This window comes from Camelina sativa, chromosome 12 (genome assembly GCF_000633955.1).
Source record: "Camelina sativa cultivar DH55 chromosome 12, Cs, whole genome shotgun sequence".
Taxonomy (NCBI): domain Eukaryota; kingdom Viridiplantae; phylum Streptophyta; class Magnoliopsida; order Brassicales; family Brassicaceae; genus Camelina; species Camelina sativa.
The window spans coordinates 16,881,793-16,902,337 of NC_025696.1; the positions used below are offsets into that span (position 1 = coordinate 16,881,793).

General features: G+C 38.3%; 5 protein-coding genes across 9 annotated transcripts; 3 read left to right on the top strand and 2 right to left on the bottom strand.

The window, feature by feature from the left end:
• Positions 1–3,700, top strand: LOC104731978 (transcriptional adapter ADA2b). Of its 4 annotated transcripts, none has more exons than XM_010451491.2 (12): positions 1–313; positions 661–716; positions 810–982; positions 1,148–1,213; positions 1,349–1,474; positions 1,574–1,649; positions 1,746–1,794; positions 1,872–1,891; positions 2,147–2,366; positions 2,792–3,002; positions 3,084–3,308; positions 3,390–3,700. In XM_010451491.2, exons 1-12 carry the CDS (start codon positions 264–266, stop codon positions 3,579–3,581), a joined length of 1,464 nt encoding a protein of 487 aa, XP_010449793.1. In that variant the 5' UTR covers positions 1–263; the 3' UTR covers positions 3,582–3,700. The 4 variants fall into 4 exon arrangements, with proteins under 4 accessions (XP_010449793.1, XP_010449795.1, XP_010449794.1 ...); XM_010451493.2 differs by having other exon boundaries at positions 2,159–2,366; XM_010451492.2 differs by having other exon boundaries at positions 1,749–1,794.
• Positions 3,770–4,488, top strand: LOC104731979. Its single transcript, XM_010451495.2, has one exon. It carries the CDS (start codon positions 3,817–3,819, stop codon positions 4,372–4,374), a length of 558 nt encoding a protein of 185 aa, XP_010449797.1. The 5' UTR covers positions 3,770–3,816; the 3' UTR covers positions 4,375–4,488.
• Positions 9,242–10,903, bottom strand: LOC109124860 (protein PYRICULARIA ORYZAE RESISTANCE 21-like). Its single transcript, XM_010451498.2, has 3 exons — positions 10,815–10,903; positions 10,238–10,319; positions 9,242–10,122 (listed from the first exon to the last, which is right to left on the bottom strand). Exons 1-3 carry the CDS (start codon positions 10,836–10,838, stop codon positions 9,434–9,436), a joined length of 795 nt encoding a protein of 264 aa, XP_010449800.1. The 5' UTR covers positions 10,839–10,903; the 3' UTR covers positions 9,242–9,433.
• Positions 14,937–17,712, top strand: LOC104731982 (oligopeptide transporter 3). Its single transcript, XM_010451499.2, has 5 exons — positions 14,937–15,428; positions 15,561–15,658; positions 15,752–16,321; positions 16,403–16,658; positions 16,742–17,712. Exons 1-5 carry the CDS (start codon positions 14,937–14,939, stop codon positions 17,537–17,539), a joined length of 2,214 nt encoding a protein of 737 aa, XP_010449801.1. The 3' UTR covers positions 17,540–17,712.
• On the bottom strand, positions 18,290–20,494 carry LOC104731983 (SNF1-related protein kinase regulatory subunit beta-2-like). Of its 2 annotated transcripts, none has more exons than XM_010451501.2 (4): positions 19,772–20,494; positions 19,478–19,659; positions 19,210–19,369; positions 18,290–19,000 (listed from the first exon to the last, which is right to left on the bottom strand). In XM_010451501.2, exons 1-4 carry the CDS (start codon positions 19,970–19,972, stop codon positions 18,674–18,676), a joined length of 870 nt encoding a protein of 289 aa, XP_010449803.1. In that variant the 5' UTR covers positions 19,973–20,494; the 3' UTR covers positions 18,290–18,673. The 2 variants fall into 2 exon arrangements, with proteins under 2 accessions (XP_010449803.1, XP_010449802.1); XM_010451500.2 differs by having other exon boundaries at positions 19,210–19,372; positions 19,772–20,448.

Below are 20,545 nucleotides of genomic sequence, written 5' to 3' on the forward strand. Positions count from 1 at the left end.
CACCCGAAAAATCTAAAAGCACAGTGCTTTACAAAATTTCGTCAGCTTCCCTAATTTTTCTCAGGTCAATTTTACTACACAGATCCGACCTGACAAATTCCGACCGAGTTTAGTTTTGTTCAATTCCGATTAGATCTTTCTTCCGTAATACTTACTTTTATCGAATACCCCACAAGTACCCCATTCGATCTTGTCTTGGATGCTGGTGGCATTAAGTTAGGGTTCTTCAATCCTTTTTGGGTTTTCGGCATAATTCCCAAACAATGGGTCGCTCTCGTGGGAACTTCCACAATTACGAAGACCCTACTCAGAGGTTTACTCACAATTCATTCTTCCCCATATGGATTTCTTCTCGTGTATTTCTCTGTTATAATTAATTGCCAGTTTCTGCTGAATTTGATATTTCAAGTTTCTTTGAATCTGTATCATTGGGACAATGAGAGCATCGCTTCAAAATTGAGGCTTTTTAAATCTCTTTTCATTAGTGCTGAATTGATCGAATTTCGTATGTGTTTTGAATCTGCGTTGCGCTATAATCCTTGCTTTTTTTTTTAGTTGGGACAATGAGGGTTGCTTCAAATTTGGTGGCTTTTCAGTAGATATAGTCTCTCTCTTATGATCTTTGTGGTAAAATTGTGTTTTGCCTTTGTGTTGTTGTAGAACGAGGAAAAAGAAAAATGCGGCTAATGTGGAGAACTTTGAGTCGACATCTACGGGTACAAATTTTTACTCATCAAACTTTTCTTTTTTTTTTGTTCTCCTGTCAAGATTCCACTTTTGTTCTAACGTCTCTACTTGTGTGGAGACAGTTCCAGGTACTGAGGGAGGAGGCAAGTATAACTGCGATTATTGCCAGAAAGACATTACTGGCAAAATTAGGATCAAATGTGCTGTCTGTCCCGATTTTGATCTCTGTGTTGAATGTATGTCTGTTGGAGCTGAGATCACTCCTCACAAATGTGATCACCCTTACCGAGTTATGGTTAGTTTGGCTTTCGCTTTCCCTTACTTTTTAGTTTGCAGCGAAAAGTTTGATTCTTTGAGAGAGTGATGAGTTTTCTCTGTACTCTCATCATCTAGGACTCAGTGGATAGATCTTTTGGTTGAGTTCCAATCATAACCAATTATATTTCATTTGCTTTCTCAGGGAAATCTAACATTCCCGCTTATTTGTCCGGACTGGAGTGCTGATGATGAAATGCTTCTCCTGGAGGTACCACTTGCTTTTATCATACTGATTTGTGGTTCTATAAATTCTGTTTCTTTCTTCCTTTATCATACTGATTTGTTTTTCTATAAAATCTGACTCTTTAAGTGAAAAGTAATTTTTTTTAATCTCTTAATTCAGGGACTTGAAATTTATGGCTTGGGAAACTGGGCAGAGGTTGCGGAGCATGTTGGAACCAAGAGTAAAGAACAATGTCTCGAGCACTACAGAAACATTTATTTGAACTCGCCATTTTTCCCACTTCCAGTATGCTGAATCGATCTGTTAAGATAACATATATTTTCGACAATAATGCTTTAGCCTTTTGCAATGTATTGATCCAAGGGAGATACGTTTTTTTCCCAGGATATGTCACATGTAGCAGGGAAGAACAGAAAAGAACTTCAAGCCATGGCAAAAGGACGCATTGATGACAAGAAAGGTATGTCCTAATCTAATTTAATTGATGGTTGTGTGATTCTTCGTTGTACGTGTTGGTATCTTAGTTCTGATATTGATGTGGCTTCTTATTTGGCAGCAGAGCAGAACATGAAAGAAGAGTACCCGTTCTCTCCTCCTAAAGTCAAGTATGTCTCTCGTTCTTCACAGATACTGTATAGTGATACCTTATCATTTTCTCATCTTTTATCCAATTTTTTCGCAGAGTTGAAGATACACAAAAAGGTGAGTCCTTTGCTTGGTATGTTATATTCGGTTTAAGATCTAGGTGTGCTTGTTGTTGTATTATATAGTTGCTCTAGTTTACAGCAATAGTTATATCTAGATCACAATCTCGTAAATGGAATCATCTGGCTCTTGTACGTAAGAAGCTGATTGAGCATATTTTAAAGATCCAAAAAAGGCCCAATATCTGTCATTGTGTTTATACTGGTTGATATTTTCTCCCCTTTTCTTTGTTCTGACGTGCTTTGTGGGTAGAGTCTCATATAGACAGGAGTTTTGGAGGAAAGAAACCTGTGGCCACCCCGGTAAACAACTCTTTGGTTGAATTGAGTAATTACAACCAAAAAAGAGAAGAGTTTGACCCTGAATACGACAATGATGCTGAGCAACTCTTGGCTGAGATGGAGTTCAAAGATAATGATACTCCTGAAGAACATGAGCTGAAGCTTCGTGTGTTGCGTATCTATTCGAAAAGGTACATCCTTTAAGATAAAACAGTGAACATAGTCTCTCNTCCAAAAAAGGCCCAATATCTGTCATTGTATTTATACTGGTAGATATCTTCTCCCATTTTCTTTGTTCTGACGTGCTTTGTGGGTAGAGTCTCATATAGACAGGAGTTTTGGAGGAAAGAAACCTGTGGCCACCCTGGTAAACAACTCTTTGGTTGAATTGAGTAATTACAACCAAAAAAGAGAAGAGTTTGACCCTGAATACGACAATGGTGCTGAGCAACTCTTGGCTGAGATGGAGTTCAAAGATAATGATACTCCTGAAGAACATGAGCTGAAGCTGCGTGTGTTGCGTATCTATTCGAAAAGGTACATAGATAAAACAGTGAACATAGTCTCTTTTTTTTGCCGCTGCCCACTCTGACACAGGTGAGTGTGATGTTTGTAGGCTTGATGAGAGGAAACGTAGAAAAGAATTCATAATAGAAAGAAACCTGTTGTACCCAAATCCCTTTGAGAAGGACCTGTCTCAGGAGGAGAAAGTGCAGTGTCGACGTTTGGACGTTTTTATGCGTTTCCATTCAAAAGAGGAGCACGACGAGCTACTCCGTAGTGTTGTAAGCGAGTACCGCATGGTGAAACGACTCAAAGATCTTAAGGTAAGGACATTGCTACTCTCAACCTGTGTGTTTGGTTTCTTGGACTGGATGTGACTCACTGTTTTGGGTTGGGTGGGGCAGGAAGCTCAAGTGGCAGGGTGTCGTTCGACGGCTGAAGCGGAGAGGTATCTTGGGAGGAAGAGGAAGAGAGAGAACGAAGAAGGGATGAACAGAGGGAAAGAGAGCGGTCAATTTGGTCAGATTGTGGGGGAAATAGGCTCTAGACCTCCTGTGCAAGCTTCTTCAAGCTATGTGAATGATTTGGACCTGATTGGATTCACAGAGTCGCAACTGCTGTCTGAATCCGTGCGTGTCTAGATACTGAACAGTGTGAAAATGAGTTTTTGCTGTAAGTTGTAACTGAAAGAAGAGTTGTTTGTTTTGCAGGAGAAGCGTCTGTGCAACGAGGTCAAGTTGGTTCCACCGGTTTATCTACAGATGCAACAAGTGATGTCACATGAGATATTCAAAGGGAATGTGACGAAGAAGTCTGATGCATATAGCCTGTTCAAGATTGAACCAACCAAAGTGGATCGAGTTTATGATATGCTTGTGAAGAAGGGCATTGCTCAACTTTAAAGGCTTGTGTAGTGTTGTACCATATATATATGTGTGAGCTCTGTTGAGTTATTTGTTGACATAACCTTGTTTATTACACCTTATCAGAATTAGTTTATAATAGAAAAAACAATTATCCACAGATTGTGAAAAGAGATAAGGTGAATGAGAGCCACACAATCTAAACCCCAATGTTTTAGTATATAAGAAAGAAGGGAATCTGACTCCTACAAGTACAAGGAAAGGAAGAGGTGAGATGACGACGATGATGTCTCTCCCCAAAATGAAACTATCTTGTCTGCAACCACACCTCCATTTTAGCAATAGCAGATCATTAGCATCAGCTCAAGCTTTTCCGAGCTCAAGCACAAGGAACAGGACATCATGTCTTGTTCGGTGCGGCTCAGCCAGAAGAAGATTAACTTCGAAAACTAGCAGAGGCGTCAAGCTTGAAAAGGTACAAAGACCTCTGGGTTTGGAGCGACACTGGAGACATGCTGTGGTTGGTGGAGTCTCCGTAGGGTTGATGATGGCTTTGGTATGGGGAATGGATGCAGAGAAAGCTATGGCGCTTGGACCAGAAGGTCCTTTAATGGAAGAGTTTTGGGACAACGTGAGAAGGTACGGTCTTTACGCTCTCACGGTCAGCACCGGAGCCCTCTCCGCAGTCTTTGAGCCTATCTTCGAACTCCTCAAGAACCCAATCTCCGCTGTTCTCATTGTGATCATCTTAGGTGGAAGCTTCTATATCGTCTCCCAAGTTGTCTCAGCAATGATCGGTGTAAACGAATTTGCTTATGATTACAGTTATTAACCAACTATAGTTTGTTTTGTTCTCTTCATTAATACTCTGCTTTTATGTTCTTGTCTTTTTGATCTATTTATATTTTTGTTACACAATCATCAATCACATTTTATTTGACATAAACGTTACACCAAATCATGTACATTGTAAAAAGCTCTTAGAAGATGTGAGAATTGGTTTTCAATAGTATTTGTAAGAATCTTCAGGCCGTCCGGCGACGTAATTCATCAGTCCCTCGCCAGTGACTTCTTCTGAAAGCTGTTGAAAACCACCGAAGGTGATTGCCATCGCCAAGAAGGCTGCAGTTGACGCAAACAGAGGCCAGAAATAGGCTAAAATGTTCACAATCCTTGGTGCTGCGTACATGAGCGACACCACAATCACGCTCACCATGATTGCCACCATGAAATGGAATCTGTATTCCATTAGCTTTGTCTGGATCTCCATTTCTTTTTGATCAACTAGGAGAGATAGAGAGAGAGAAGGGGAATAGGAGAGGGAAGATGTTGAAGCCAAAAGAACTCTGAAGATTGCAATTTATGAGGAAGGGAGATTGAGATGGTTTAGATTTGAAAGTTGGTACCTTTGGGCTATGTTGATCAAACGCAAGTTATCAAGTCCTTTTCAAGTGGCTGTGTGCTTGGTGAAGATTCCATTGTTTACAATAGTTTAACCCACTAATCAATGATTACTGACTTGAATACCCCTTAAGTTTACAGAATGTGAAGGGACATTATCGTCATTCTAAGATGATGCTTTTGTCCGGAAGATGGGTTTTGTCTCTTTTCCTCGTGATATGATTACCAAACAAAGACTTTGTGTAATAAGAGAATAAAGAAGGAATAATGGGATCGCTGATCGCTTTGCAAAGTTTCTTCCTTTTCTTCAAATCCAATGGAAAGGCATATCATCCTCTTTCTTTTCTTAGTTTACATTATTAAACTCATTGTCATTACTACTCAAGCAATTGATTAACATTATAAGATTTTAAACAAAAACTCTTACACAATCAGAATAACTCTGACATTCTCCATTAATGGGTTTTCAAAAACAAACCCATTATAAGAAATGTATTAATCACTTTACATATATCAGCAGTCATAAGATCTTCTTGAACACAAAATTTACAACTACTAGACTGAGTTGTTACTTGTTCTTAAAACTTCCGTCTCTTCTGCTATTCAGCTTCAAAGTTCAAAACCATAGCGGAATTCAAAATTTATACAGCAAAGCGACTATCAAAAGCTATCTACCTCTACTATTGTCTGCAAAGATGGCTTCCATTTCTGCTGTAACAAAACGCCTTGTGGGTTTTGTCGCAGCAACAGCTCGAGATCTTGCTCAAACAATTTACCACCAAAGCCAGTAATGACATCGCAAACATCAGCGTCGTTTGGTTTACATGCGTCAAGAGACTCAGATAGTTTGATAAGAGAAGAGTACCTCGAATCGTAAGATTTTCTACGGAGCTGTGAAGCTCTGGGGCTTTTGGGGTTAACCCAGACGTAGCTTTTGGAAGCTGCAGGAGGTTCTGGTAATGGAAGATCCGCATCAAGTTTGGATTTTTCGGTCCGGGTTTCTTGCGGAATCGCTTCTTGTACTGAAACATGGGTTGCTTGGAGAAGGTTTCTGGAGTGTGAAGGAGAAGAATTGGGGTTGTATGAGCAGAAGAAGCTTCTTGGAGTGGATTTGGGATACACTGAGAGAAGATTGCAGAGAGGAAGAGGGTCGTGGAGAAGAGATGAGGGAGACGAGCATAGATGATGAAATGACATTTTGGGGTGTTACTACTTCTTCTTCGTAGTTGCAGTGTAGTAGCCTTGAGTCGAGACCTTATCCAACAGAGCGATTTTGTAAGAGAAGAAGGAAAGGAAGAAAGTTGTGCTGTTTAAGTATTCCTCAATATAACTGCCTGATGTTTTAAGCGTTGAAACCCACCGCGTAGTGCCACTAGCTTTCTAATAGATGACGACGGCGTATTGGGTTTGGACATGACCATATGGCCCATATAAATTTTTACGGTTAAATAATAAAAGCCCATTATAGTACGACTGAACGAGTTTCAGAAATTCAAGAATTGTGAAAGGGATATACGTAGTTTAGGTTATAAGATCAAAAAGATGGATAGTGGAGTTAAGAGACTTTATTTCAAACAAGTTTTTTTATAGTTTCGTTGAAAATAAGTTCTCACGAAAGAAAGTTAGATATCTAAACAAAACATGCATGTAGAAGCGTTTTCATGATTAACGACTTAACGTTAACCTTAAGGTCTTATGGATGTAAAGGATGAGATATGTTGTATTTATCACAATCGGGTACTATTTAGTCCATACAATTTGAAATCTTATGAGAGAAGCCAACATAAAATGAAACCTCTCAAGATATGTCGATGTCGATCAGTTTGTTATGTTCTCGTGTTTTAACTCTCAAGAAATAAAATCGGAATCAAATTAAAGTCAAAAATAGTCTCCTTGACTTAATGTGATTGCTACAATTAAAGCATCCAATAGAAAAGATTTTTGAAGACCTTACCTAAGATGTAGTGAGCAAACTCTGTCACTCCAGGATGAGAACAAGCGACTAGAATGTTCCAGTAGATAGCACACGTCTTTACTAAAATAGATTAATAATTTAATTTGAAATAAGGATTAATAATTTTTTTTGAAATATGGATTAATAATTATTGAAAGATTTTGCTGACATGGATTAATAACTTTATTTGAAATAACTTTTCTTATTTTGAGAAACAGTAGTAATAATAACGTACAAGAAAAATCTTGATAATTTAATAATTACTAAAATTGATAAATTGATCCATTTCCAAGTTTGACCAGTATAATTTTAAACACAATTCAATAAAAAACTAAAGACATTTTTTTAATACCTTATAGAAATATATGATACCATGATCAATATTATAAATGAATAATTGTATAAATGATTAGTATATATATATATATAAGAAATTTAGTGATATGATTTTTGTGTTGATGTTGTTTCTTAAATTTACATTAGTTTTCCTGAAATCCATTTCTAAATTTTGTAAAAAGTATTGGTGTTCTTTTCAAGACATCAGTTGGTTTTCTTGATTATAAAAAGTATTGATTACAATGACTAAAATTTATTTTAAAATATACTCCATCCTATCAAATTAGTTGTCATTGAAGATTTTTTGCACACAAATTTAAAAATAATTATAATTTTGATTTTCCCTTTCATTAATAGATTTTCTAAAATTTTAATTGGTCAAAACATTAAAACAGTTCAGACATTTTAACTATCAAACATCTACATAGAAAATCTACATTGAAAAACGACAAAAACAAAATTTAAAACGACAATTATTATAACATTATCAAACATCTACATTGAAAACTAAAACATCAACTATTATAAAATAAAATTTTAATTATAGAACAACAACTAATAGACAAAGGAGAGAATATATTTTAAATAAGAATACTAAATTATGAACATTTAATTATAATTTTATTGATAAATTAATAAAAATTTATGGTTCCAGTAAATTAATACCTCTACTATAGTATTTGAGATCATATTCGGCCCCAAATAGATTGTTACTTCAAGAATTGTGGAAGGGATATAGTTTGGTTAGAAGATCAAATATTCTAAAGATGCATGTATGGATACCTAGTGGAGTTAAGAGACTTTATTTCAAACCGTTTTATAGTTTCATTGAAATTATGGTCTCACGAAAGAAAGTTATATCTAAACAAATTAAATAGAGCATCGGAAATAAAATTAGATTTCTAAACAAAGCATGCATCATGCATGTAATGTAGAAGCTAGTATTATTAACGTTAACCTTAAGGTCTTATGGGTGGAAAGGATGAGATGTGCTGTATTTGTCACAGTCGGATACTATTTATTAGTCCATACAATTTGAAATCTTATGAGAATAGTCACTTAAAAAGCCAACATAAAATGAAACATCTCAAGATATAATATATGTAGATCAGTTTGTTATGTTCTCGTGTTTACTCTCAAAAAATAAAATCCGACATCAAATTAAAGTCAAAGAAATGGTCTCTTGAGACACGCAAATATATCATGTCTCTTGATTTTATATTTGATGAGTAAAGAAAGTTCTTCAAAGACCGATAGGTTAGTGCTAACAAAGTTTCTTTATAGTTAGTTATTGATTATTTAAAGTACCACAAATAGCACATTTGAACACTTGGCACATACGAAAACCATTCACATATCGTGTAACTCGTCTTTGAAATGTCTAAACGTTAATAAATTATTGTCCTAATTGAGAGCCGACATACAGTCTTCGAACTAACATGTATTGTAAACAAATAGTAGTTCTGATTCAACTTATGACAAATCTAGTTCTAGTAAAGTTGACCTTAGCAATGCGTTCACACATAAAAGATATGGAATTTGTTTGTGGACCATCAGACTGATGGCATCAGTCCATCCTTTTACACCCGTATTGTTTTTGGGTTCTTTTTTCTTCACTGCCTCTTAAACATATTTTGTGGTCATCCTTAAAGAGTTTGTTTTCCAATAACATAAACTCTAACCTCCTTTCTCCTACGAATATTTTAAAATGGCATCATAATAATACTAACTTCGTAAGAATAAGGTACTGTATACTATACAGCTCATGTGCACGAATCCTTCGTCAAACTTGTCAAGAAGAAGAAAAATGTCACACATCCCGATAATTACCACCGACGCTACTTTGATAAACGAAAAGAAGAAAGAAAGCTAAATCAGTGGCACATCACAAAAGGCATAGATTAAAGAGATAAAGCGAAGTACTATTATTGGTTCATAGAAGTATAAAGAAGATAATAAAACAAATTTGCTTTAATGTTTACAGTTGTTTTACACATCTTTCGAATGGGACAACCAAATATTGAAAATGGCTACCAAATTACAAAATACAACGACCCTTCTTCCTTCCTTATTGGTTCTCATAATCACAACATTACACGTAAATGTCTCTATATATATATATATTTTATTACTTGTATAATAAAGAAAAAGATTGAAGTAAAATAAAAGGATCTTTTAAAAGGTAATAAAAAGAAGTCAATCACATGATGGAGCAGCTCTGTGGATTCTCTTCGCTGAAGTAATCACATCTGGTGACGTGGCACGTTCGGTAAGCAGGTGGTGGTGGGCAGCCCCCACCCCAGCTATCGTAGACTGGTCGTCCATAGCACTCGTATGGCTGCGGCGGCGGCATTCCATATCCGTTGAACGCTGGTCCTCCGTAACCATCATAGTATGTTGGTCCACAACACATTGCTGGCTGCCCTTGCGGCATCATTGGGATCACCTGTGGTGGTGGTCCCGGCTGCTGCTTCGGGGCAGGAGCGGGAGCTGGACCTGGCGCTGGGGCAGGTGCGGGAGCTGGTGCGGGTTTGGCGGCAGCGGCTGGCTTCTCGGGTTCTTTTGGCTTTTCGGGTTGCTTTGGCTTCTCGGGTTCTTTAGGCTTCTCGGGTTGCTTAGGCTTCTCGGGTTCTTTAGGCTTTTCAGGCTGCTTAGGCTTCTCAGGTTCCTTGGGCTTCTCTGGAGCTTTAGGCTTCTCAGGATCTTTAGGCTTTTGAGGAGCTGGTTGTGGCTGTGGCTGAGGAGGCTTGGGTGGCTCGACGATCTCGATGGTCTTTATGGAGCCGCCGCCTTTGGAACATAGTTTGTCCATGATCCTCTCAGGACTACAGCAAACCACCTTGATGATGACAATGTTGGCCTTTTCATCGAACAACTGGTCTCTTATTTCTCTTGTTCCCAATCACACAAGCATAAAATCCACTCAGTCCATTTCCAAATACAAAAATCAACAAAAAATAATTTACCAAAAAAAGAAGAAAGAAAAAAGAAAGAAGTAACTCACGAGGGAATTTGCATAGAACCTTCTTGACTTTCTTGTAACACTTGGCACAATCAAGATCCACCTTCAACTTCATCATAGTAACCTGTTTTTGAGACATCAACATCACTAAATCCTCAGCTTCTTCTTCTTCTTCCATAGTTTTTTTTATATTAATTGTATATACATTGGATTTGACATTTATAAGATCTTATTACTGTAATAAACAACCAACAAAAAATGAAAAAAGAGAGTAGAAGAACAGATTCGATCTCTGACACAAAAAGAGAAAGAGAAGAATCTGATCTCTTCTTCTTTTTTTCTTGTTTTTATTTTGGGGTTAAAGAGAATCTGATTTCTTCTCATAGTTTCCACAAAGTTGGTGCTGTCTTTTTTAATCCACACAAAAACAAACACAACCCACATATACAAAAAAACCTCTTCATGTTAATAATAAATAAACAAAGAGATATATGCCCACAAAGATGTTAAATATCCTCAAGACCCACATATTAAAAAGGATCACACAACTAAACTGAATAAAAGAAAAAAGAGCAGAGAAGAGAAGAGAAGAGAAGAGAAGAGAAGAGAAGAAAGTAACCTTTTCCTTGCCCTTCTCGGCCATGGCTTGGAATGAAGAGCTGAGATCTGAGATCTGAAATCTGACGGTGGCTCTAGCTTAGAGTCTACTTCAAGAGAGAGAGAGATGGGTGGTGGTGAGAAGTGTAGCTTTTTATAATACAGACTCAAATCCTACTCCACCAATGTTATGATGACACGCGTTACTAGTTGGCGTCGATTTTGATTAATCAGAAAAAAAGCTTTCTCATACTATCTCAATAAAAATAAAAAAATGCTGCAGCCTAAGCCTAAGGTAGTACAATAATGAATCACCAGAACCCTTTTCACATCTCTAACTTTCATAGTTGCCATTATTTGACTTAAACCAAAATCTTTCTTTCTTGATTTACTGCTATTACCAAATGCCAAATGATATTTACTGCTCATCTCTTAAATTCGTTGTTTCTTTTTAAAGTTTCATACTTTTAAAATTCAATGTTTCTTAACTAGTTTTACACTTTTACTATAAACAGTTAAACACATTGACATGGAAGAAAATAAAAATTAAGACTATTTTAAGTAAAGGAGTGGGGTGTGAGTCGGCTTATATTCAATTTTCTCAATCATTCTTCCTTCAACGCAACTCTTTGTCTCCTTCTATAATTTTGTTTGTTTATATAATTAATACTTACTTCTTCTTTTTTTTCAAATGGTATCTTTGTAATTTGTATATCCAGCTCGATTAATCAATCACTCCAATAGTCCAACTCCCACATCATATGTTTTGTAATTATCTAATATAAATTTAGAGATAGACATTAATTTTGTATGTTTTATCTTTTAATATTTTCATTTTTCACTAACGAACAAAGAGAGCAATCATCATCATCATCAATTCTTCATACGTAAGAAGAAGATAGAACGAGAGAAAAACAACAACAAAAGAAAGAGCTGGAAGATTCGTCACATGCAGAATAGTTGGTCGAATAATAACACTTTATCTTTTGGGCGTTTTGTATTTTTTTTTACAAAGGGCAAAAAAAGAATGCCCCTCTTTGTGATGCATATTGGTGGTGGTATATGAGTTCTGAATTGATGGGGGGTCATTAGACCCAATGGGCATTTTGTAATACAAAAAAATGACATAACTCTTATTGGACTCTCTCTACTGTTAGATTGGAAACTTCAATCCTACTGATCACCAAGTCCAACGGGCCGTTTCACATTCATTTTCATAACAATGTATGATCTAAAATATTAGGGGTGGGAGTTATGAATTTATAATTACCAGTTTGGATTCGATACAGTTCAGTTTAACTGGGGTTTTATAAAACTTTAGCAGGACTCTAAACAAAATTTACTTCTGTAACTTCGCTTTGTATTTGACATTTTTAATTCGATACAGTTTCAGTTTGGTTGGAAGATCTTAGCCAAACAGATTGCACATAAACTCTCCTTCGAATCAGGTTCGTTTGGGCTCGGTTAATATGCCTACGTCTAATGAAGCTGGAATTAACACATCATGAACAAATTGTTAGCTAGGTATCTTCATAACTCATAAGTCGATATAGTTTCATAAAAGAAAAGTAAAACAATACATTTTTCTAACAATATGTGTTTGTTTCAGTGACGATCAGGCCCCAAAAAGGGCCTTCTAAGTACCAAAGTGGCTATGCCTAGTTATGATGCACCTTATACCCCAATGCTTGCTCTCTCTTATCTTATGGCAACTTTAAAGTTTCTCCTCTTTTATATATCTTGCAAGACAATTTCAGTTGTTTAGTTACTATATATATAGTTCGTTAGTGTATGTTTTGGACCTTAATGCTCTGTATAATATCTCAATTATTTGCTATGTAGATTTAGGGTTAAGTATACGATTTAGTTGAAACAGATTGAGAAGAATATATAATACTGAAAGAGACGCACGGAAATGTACAAAACAAGGAGTCGTCGTCTCGGCTGAAAATTCAAATAAATAATGAGATTGGAAATCTGTTGGGTCCCAATTTTGCAACTCAAAAGTCAGGAAGACTTTGATAAGATTCTGTCCTTTTTGATGTGATTGCCAAGATATATATCCTCTCTACTTTGTGTGGCTCCGAGACATGTACTACTTTGATACTTTCTACCTTATCTTTATCCATTCACACATTAACAAACTTGATTGGTATCATTCTAGTGTTTTCACTATGTAAAGAAATGGTACGGAGTTGATGATGTATTTTTACGATACAATATTTTGTACCCTCTACTTTTGTGATCGCAATTTTCAAAAAAAAAAAAAAAAAATTCTTCATACTTTTGTCTCTTACCGATTATTCAATGTCTCTATTTTATGTCACCAATTTGATCCGACAACATTAGATCTTTTAGCTAGTATCTTTCAACTCAAGAGATCATCTATGAACTATAAAGTAAACTATATACGTATCACATATATATTGAAAATGAGAAGCTGGTCCGAGAACGACAAGCACTTAAGACAATGAAAATGTTAATGGAATAGAAGAAATTCGTTTTGGTCGATGCAGAATCATGCCCGGCCCGCAAGGTAGGTAATGTCTCGTTCGCTTTTTGCCTCCAAATGAAATGATTGCTGTAATTTTTGTGGTGCGTAATTATTGAATGATTTACGGTTCGTGAACAACAATGTGTATACATAGTACTATTTGTTTTAACTTTTATGTGATAATAAGGGAAAGTGAGGAGGAAAGCGAAGAAATATAAAAAGAGGCTTTTTAGGGGTTTAGGACTGTAAGGGGAATAAAGGGAGAATTAACTAACAATAAGGAAAATGTCGTTTTCTGTGTGGAAGAAGAATAATGAATAATAGTGTGGGGGATTGTGTGATGTGTCATTCGCTCAATTCCAAAATTCATTGCTTCAAAACTACTCAAGAATCATATTAACAAGTAGTGGTGTATGTCTCTACAACGATCTCTCTTACCATCCTATGGACTTATTCCTTCAAACAGAAAGAGAAAATAAAAGACTAAATATTCCTTTTGTTAAAGTTCTTGATGTTTTTTTGTGTAGAATTGTGTATATTGTCTTTGTTGTTCAAATAATATAGACCTTTGTGTTTTTTTCTTTTCTCATAGCAAAGTGGAAAGCCAAACAATGTTTTCATATATATATGTCAGGAGGCTTCATTCTAACCAAAACGATAGAGAAACATGTCACTGTCTAACTCTAATCCATCTAGTATTTGTATAACCTCCATTCTTAAAAACATAGCATTAGTTATCTTTTGCCATTTTTAATTTGTTTAAAACGTTTGAGTGCTTTATTCATATGTATTCCATAATTTCCTAAGAATCGAGTGAATAGTTTAACGACTTTAACTCCCTTTTACTTTAATATTATTTGCCGTCATTTCCACAAAATCACTGTTTTTTTTAATTGGACTTTTCACGGACACAACCAATGGAAAAGTGCAAAAAAGCATATTCAAAGGTTCTCATCTCAATCCCACTCGGACAAGTCCAAGTGTCACAAACAGCCCACTCTGTAAATAACACGTTAGCATGATTGGCACGTGGATAGAGTTTTGTTATGTGCGCACCACGAGCTTACCACGCCTTCGCAACACGACCTCCGTGAGAATACTAACGGCCGTTCTCTTCCATTGGCCTATTTCGGAATTGCAATTCTCACGGCGTTGGAAACGTGAAACGTTGCGTCTTAGTCGAGTGTCAAAAACAGGCCCACCCGAGACAGCTTTGAACTTGACAGTGTTCTGAGTGTGTCGAACGTCTAATGACACGTGCGTCTCACAAGCGTGGAAAAAATAGGAAAGCCAGACCATTTACAACCTCCCAATGTGCCTTTGCAGTCTTGCAAAATCTCATTTTCCTTAATTTAAGTGTTCTTATTTGCCTTTTTACCATACTCCTAACGAGTCAAAGATCAGTATCATTTACTTGTGATTATATGAGTATTAATTGACAAAAGATTTTCTTCATCGGATTGCGTGAAAGAGTGACACGTAGATAGTCTAAACGAATAGAAAAAGGGCAATAATGTAAATTCGAACAGCATTTCACTTTATGACAGTAGTTCCCCTGTCTTGTCCTTTGGTTATATATAAACAAGAACAACAACGAAACATTGTATCTTTGTCTGGTACTTCAGGGAAGAAGAAGAAAGAGAGAAAGAGATGGACGCCGAGAAGGCTGTTGATAAAAACAATGCCCATCTCTCCTCGGACCACGAGCGTTGTCCCGTGGAGGAAGTGGCTCTGGTGGTTCCTGAGACGGACGACCCAAGCATACCGGTGATGACATTCAGAGCTTGGTTCTTGGGTCTGACCTCTTGTGTTCTGCTCATCTTTCTCAACACTTTCTTCACCTACCGCACGCAGCCACTCACCATCTCGGCCATCCTCATGCAGATCGCTGTCTTGCCCATCGGCAAGTTCATGGCTAGGACTCTTCCCACCACTTCTCGCAACCTTCTTGGGTGGAAGTTTAGCCTCAATCCTGGTCCTTTTAATATCAAAGAGCATGTCATTATCACCATCTTTGCCAATTGTGGCGTTTCTTACGGTGGTGGTGATGCTTACTCCATTGGGGCTATTACTGTTATGAAGGCTTACTATAAGCAGAGCCTTAGCTTCATCTGTGGTCTCTTCATCGTCTTGACCACTCAGGTATCTTTCTCTCTCTCTCTCTCTCTCTCTCTCTCTCTCTCTCTCTCTCTCTCTCTCTCTCTCTCTTTCTTAGGCTTTCAAGATTCATTATGGATCTGTTAGTTGACCAAGAATGGAAATGAAATTTTGTAGATTATCGGGTATGGTTGGGCTGGAATTTTGAGGAGGTACTTGGTTGATCCTGTTGACATGTGGTGGCCTTCTAATCTTGCTCAAGTGTCTCTCTTCAGGTTTTAAATCCAATCTTGATTCGTATATTACCTGCACTGCGAGAAAGCTGATTCCGTTGAAGTTGAATTGTATTGTTTCTGTGTTTGTTTCAGGGCGTTGCACGAGAAGGAAGAGAAGTCCAAAGGCTTTACGAGGATGCAGTTCTTTCTAGTGGCTCTTGGTGCTAGCTTTCTTTACTATGCGCTTCCAGGCTATCTATTCCCAATCTTGACCTTCTTCTCATGGGTATGTTGGGCTTGGCCTAACAGCATCACCGCTCAGCAAGTTGGCTCAGGGTACCATGGCCTTGGTGTTGGAGCCTTCACTCTTGACTGGGCTGGTATCTCTGCTTACCATGGTAGTCCCTTGGTGGCTCCATGGTCCTCTATCCTCAACGTTGGTGTTGGTTTCATCATGTTCATTTACATCATCGTCCCTGTTTGTTACTGGAAGTTCAACACTTTCGATGCCAGAAAGTTCCCAATTTTCTCCAATCAGCTCTTCACTACCACCGGCCAGAAGTATGACACAACCAAGATCTTGACACCGCAGTTTGATTTGGATATTGGTGCATATGACAAATACGGGAAGCTTTACCTCAGCCCTCTTTTCGCACTCTCCATCGGATCCGGGTTTGCGAGATTCACTGCAACTCTAACTCATGTGGCATTGTTCAACGGCAGGTTAGTTTTTTTCTTATTCAGTTCTGTTGAGTAGGTACGGTACTGTGAGAAGAGAATCATCACTTGGTGTGTTTTGTGCAGGGACATATGGAGGCAAACTTGGTCTGCAGTAAACACCAGGAAGCTGGACATCCATGGGAAACTGATGCAAAGTTACAAAAAAGTGCCTGAGTGGTGGTTTTATATACTGCTGGTAGGAAGTGTAGCTATGTCTCTCCTCATGTCTTTTGTGTGGAAGGAGTCAGTGCAGCTTCCATGGTGGGGAATGCTCTTTGCTTTTGCATTGGCCTTTATTGTCACCCTCCCTATTGGTGTCATTCAAGCAACTACAAATCAGGTTAATAGTAGTTTATATGAGAGATAAAGCCTCCTCCAATAACCCATGCTCATACTTTGTATATTTTTTCTTAACATTTGCAGCAACCAGGATATGATATAATAGGGCAGTTCATAATCGGTTATATCCTGCCTGGAAAACCCATTGCAAACCTGATTTTCAAGATCTACGGGCGGATCAGCACAGTCCACGCTCTCTCATTCTTGTCAGACCTTAAGCTTGGCCATTACATGAAAATCCCACCGCGCTGCATGTACACAGCTCAGCTGGTTGGCACTGTGGTAGCTGGTGTGGTGAATCTGGGAGTGGCCTGGTGGATGCTGGAGAGCATTCAAGACATATGCGACATCGAAGGAACCCACCCTAATAGCCCCTGGACTTGCCCCAAGTACAGAGTGACGTTTGATGCTTCAGTTATTTGGGGGTTGATAGGACCAAGACGGCTGTTTGGACCAGGAGGCATGTACCGTAACCTTGTCTGGCTCTTCCTCATTGGAGCTGTCCTGCCTGTTCCAGTGTGGGCGCTGAGCAAGGTCTTCCCAAACAAGAAGTGGATCCCTCTCATCAACATTCCGGTTATCTCCTACGGCTTTGCAGGAATGCCTCCAGCCACTCCAACCAACATTGCTAGCTGGCTGGTCACAGGAACCATCTTCAACTACTTTGTGTTCAATTACCACAAGAGATGGTGGCAGAAGTACAATTACGTACTCTCTGCAGCACTCGATGCAGGGACTGCGTTCATGGGGGTACTCTTGTTCTTCGCTCTGCAGAACGCTGGACACGACCTTAAATGGTGGGGCACAGAAGTAGACCACTGCCCTCTCGCCTCCTGTCCCACAGCTCCTGGAATCAAAGCCAAAGGCTGTCCCGTTTTCTAAATTCAACAACTTTGATTAGATTCAGACATATAAATCAACATGTTTTGCTCTTTCTATTGCTTCTTTCTGTACAGCCTTCTACTGTTAGATAGTGGCCATCAGAATGCAATAAACTCTATTTAAGATTGATTTGAGAAAGAGATCTCTTCAGCAGAAAGTGATGCTTTGTTTCACATCTTTGTATTTTCTGCTACATATAGCTTTTGACCAAGGACGTCAATGTTATAGATATTAGAACCAACCACCAAGAGACTCGAATAACGAGCAAAAGGAAAATGCGGAATTGGGACTCTACCGAAAGCATAACTAACATCTTCCTAAACAAGAAGTGGATCTCTCTCATCAACATTCCAGTTATCTCATACAGCTTTGCCAGCTTGCTTGTCACAGTAACCATCTTCAGCTACTCTGTGTCCAATTACCACAAGAGGTGGAAGTAGAAGTGCAATTACGTACACCGACCGCCGTAAGTGGGGGTGCTGTTATTCTTTGTCCTGCAGAACGCCGGACATAACCTCAAACAGTGTCCATCAGAATGCTGTACAGCCTTCTACTGTTAGATAGTCGCAATCAGAATACAATAAACTCTACTTTAGATTCTTTTGGGCCATTAAGAAATCTGTCATCTTCTGCTTTTCACCGGTATATAGTTGATCTGCAGATGCTTTGTTGCAGAAGCATATGATCATCTGTCACAATCACACTTGACTTTGCTAGATTTGAACCAAACAATAATTTAAGAAGACTGGCAGGTGACAACTGTTGTGAAAACTTGAAAGCCCCAAAACAAAACCATAAAAAAAGATTTGCCGGTTTTACAAGTGAAGTCGTTCCTGCATTCTTCTTTTCTAAATTATAAAAAAAAAAACAGATGATGAAGTCTTCGAATCAAAAGATTACACAGACACTGACTGAATACTGCATCTTCATTCTGTTGGTAAACCTTATTGACAACTTTAAAGACAACAAAATTCGCCGTATCGAGGGAATACTTTGCCTGCAAATAACTCTCTTCGTGTATCTCCTTCCTATAGCCTCACCCATTCTCCATGAGTTTTAACTTTTAACACCAAATTAGATAGGGAGCATTCGAGTTTCCACATGCTACCCATTCCGAATTGGCATCATATCTTCTCACCTCTGCAATGACTTGTAGAGCACCACAGTTACATACTTTGCTAAAAAGCGGTGAGTGGAACCAAGCGCAACCACAGATGGACCACTTTTGCCCTTCTGCATGTAAAGATGATTGAGGATGACATGCTGAGGTCTTTGCAGCGGAGATGGAATGTCAGGATTGGCTGCTGGCAAGTTCAGCAGTGTCATCTGTAGGTGCGGGGGAACCACAGGCGGTTCTTTGGAGTAGTCCTCAGCTCCCAAAAGCAAGTTGCTGTAACTATTCTCTGGAGATTGCGGAGGCTCAAACCCAGATATGCTTTGAATGTCTTCAGGAACATAGTCCTGCATACATCAAAGTATCTCTGCTGTTTTCACACGCAAAATCGAAAAAAAGGAACTACAAAGCCTTGTTTTCTAAACTTGCAAACCAACATAGATCTCTTTCCCATTCCCTATAATCCTAGTTACGCAGTTCCAGTAGTCTCTCATTAAATGTTTCACTTCTCCACCTACTAACCGATTCGAAAAGCTGATGATATATGAAAAGGTACCTGAAGGTCCAAAATGTTGAAAGTGTTCCCAGCATCATCTCTTGCCAAGGGAAGCTCAGGGGCATGCCTCCACTGTCCATCAACAATGAACCTGTACTCATAGACTCCTGAAGGCAACACTTTCATGATTGTGAAATCTTTCCCAGATCTCTGCAGCCGACTTCTGATCAAACCCCCCACAACACAAGAACAACATAAAGCTCAGATTTCGAAACTATAAAGAAGCCAAATTAAAATTGAAAACAAAACATTGAGCTAAAAAAAAAACCTTGTCTTCCAATTGTCCCATGATCCTTCAACAGCAATCTCCTTGCCACCATGGCACCAAGTGATCATCGTAGGGATACCTTGCTCGTTACAAGCCTCTTCATACAAAGAAGATGGCGTTTGCATCCACGACGGATTAGGGATGTGAATTTCATCAGGTCTTTGAAGTGGAAGCACCGGAACCTTTCAAACACAAAAAAAGACACAAACTTTATTAAGCTCCAGATCTCTTTTCGTTTCATTACATCCTTCCAGATAAAGACAGCGAGAGAGAGAGAAAAGCGAATCTGAAAACCTGAGGAGCGAACATGAGAGGAGACTGAGTAGCTCGAGGGCTATGAGGAGGAGATTGACCCATAAGCTCAGGAGGAGCTACATGGTGGTTGCCATCGGAAGCAGCAGACATGGCTTCACGGGAACAAATTTCAGCGTCGTCGTCTTCAACCGCGGAGGCGTTGTTACTATTCGCTTCTTCTCTCCCGTTCACGTTACCCATATCCCACAAACACAAAAATGATAAATCTAATCTCAATCTCTCTCTCTCTTTCTATATCTCTCCCTTAAAAAAAAGCTCTCTTTTTTTTTAACAAAGAGGTAACTTCTCAAACGGATCTCAACAACACAAATTCATGAGTGACAAGAACACACTCGATTACAAGGACAGACCCGGGTTTGAAAAAAGATTCGAGCTTTATCGTTAGAAATTGATCAAAAGAGAAGAGAGTAGGGACGGAGAAATTGAGGGGGGGGGGCAAACACAACAATTATAAAAGCTTCTTCCTGACTGACTGAGAGAGAGATCAGAGAAAAAAACTAAAAAAGAAAGCAAAAAAAAGCAGGAAAGAGAGGAAAAAAGGACCAATCTTTTGATTTCAACTCAAGACTCTTCTTCTCTCTCTCTCACACACACACACACACACACACACAAATATCATATTGAAACGATCCTATATTTGTTGTTGTTGTTTTGTCATTTCATCAATTGTTGTTGTTGATGTTGTTCCCATACACTCTCCCATCTTCCCCCACTCACATTTTTTTCTCCCATCTCTTTTACTTTCATCTCTTC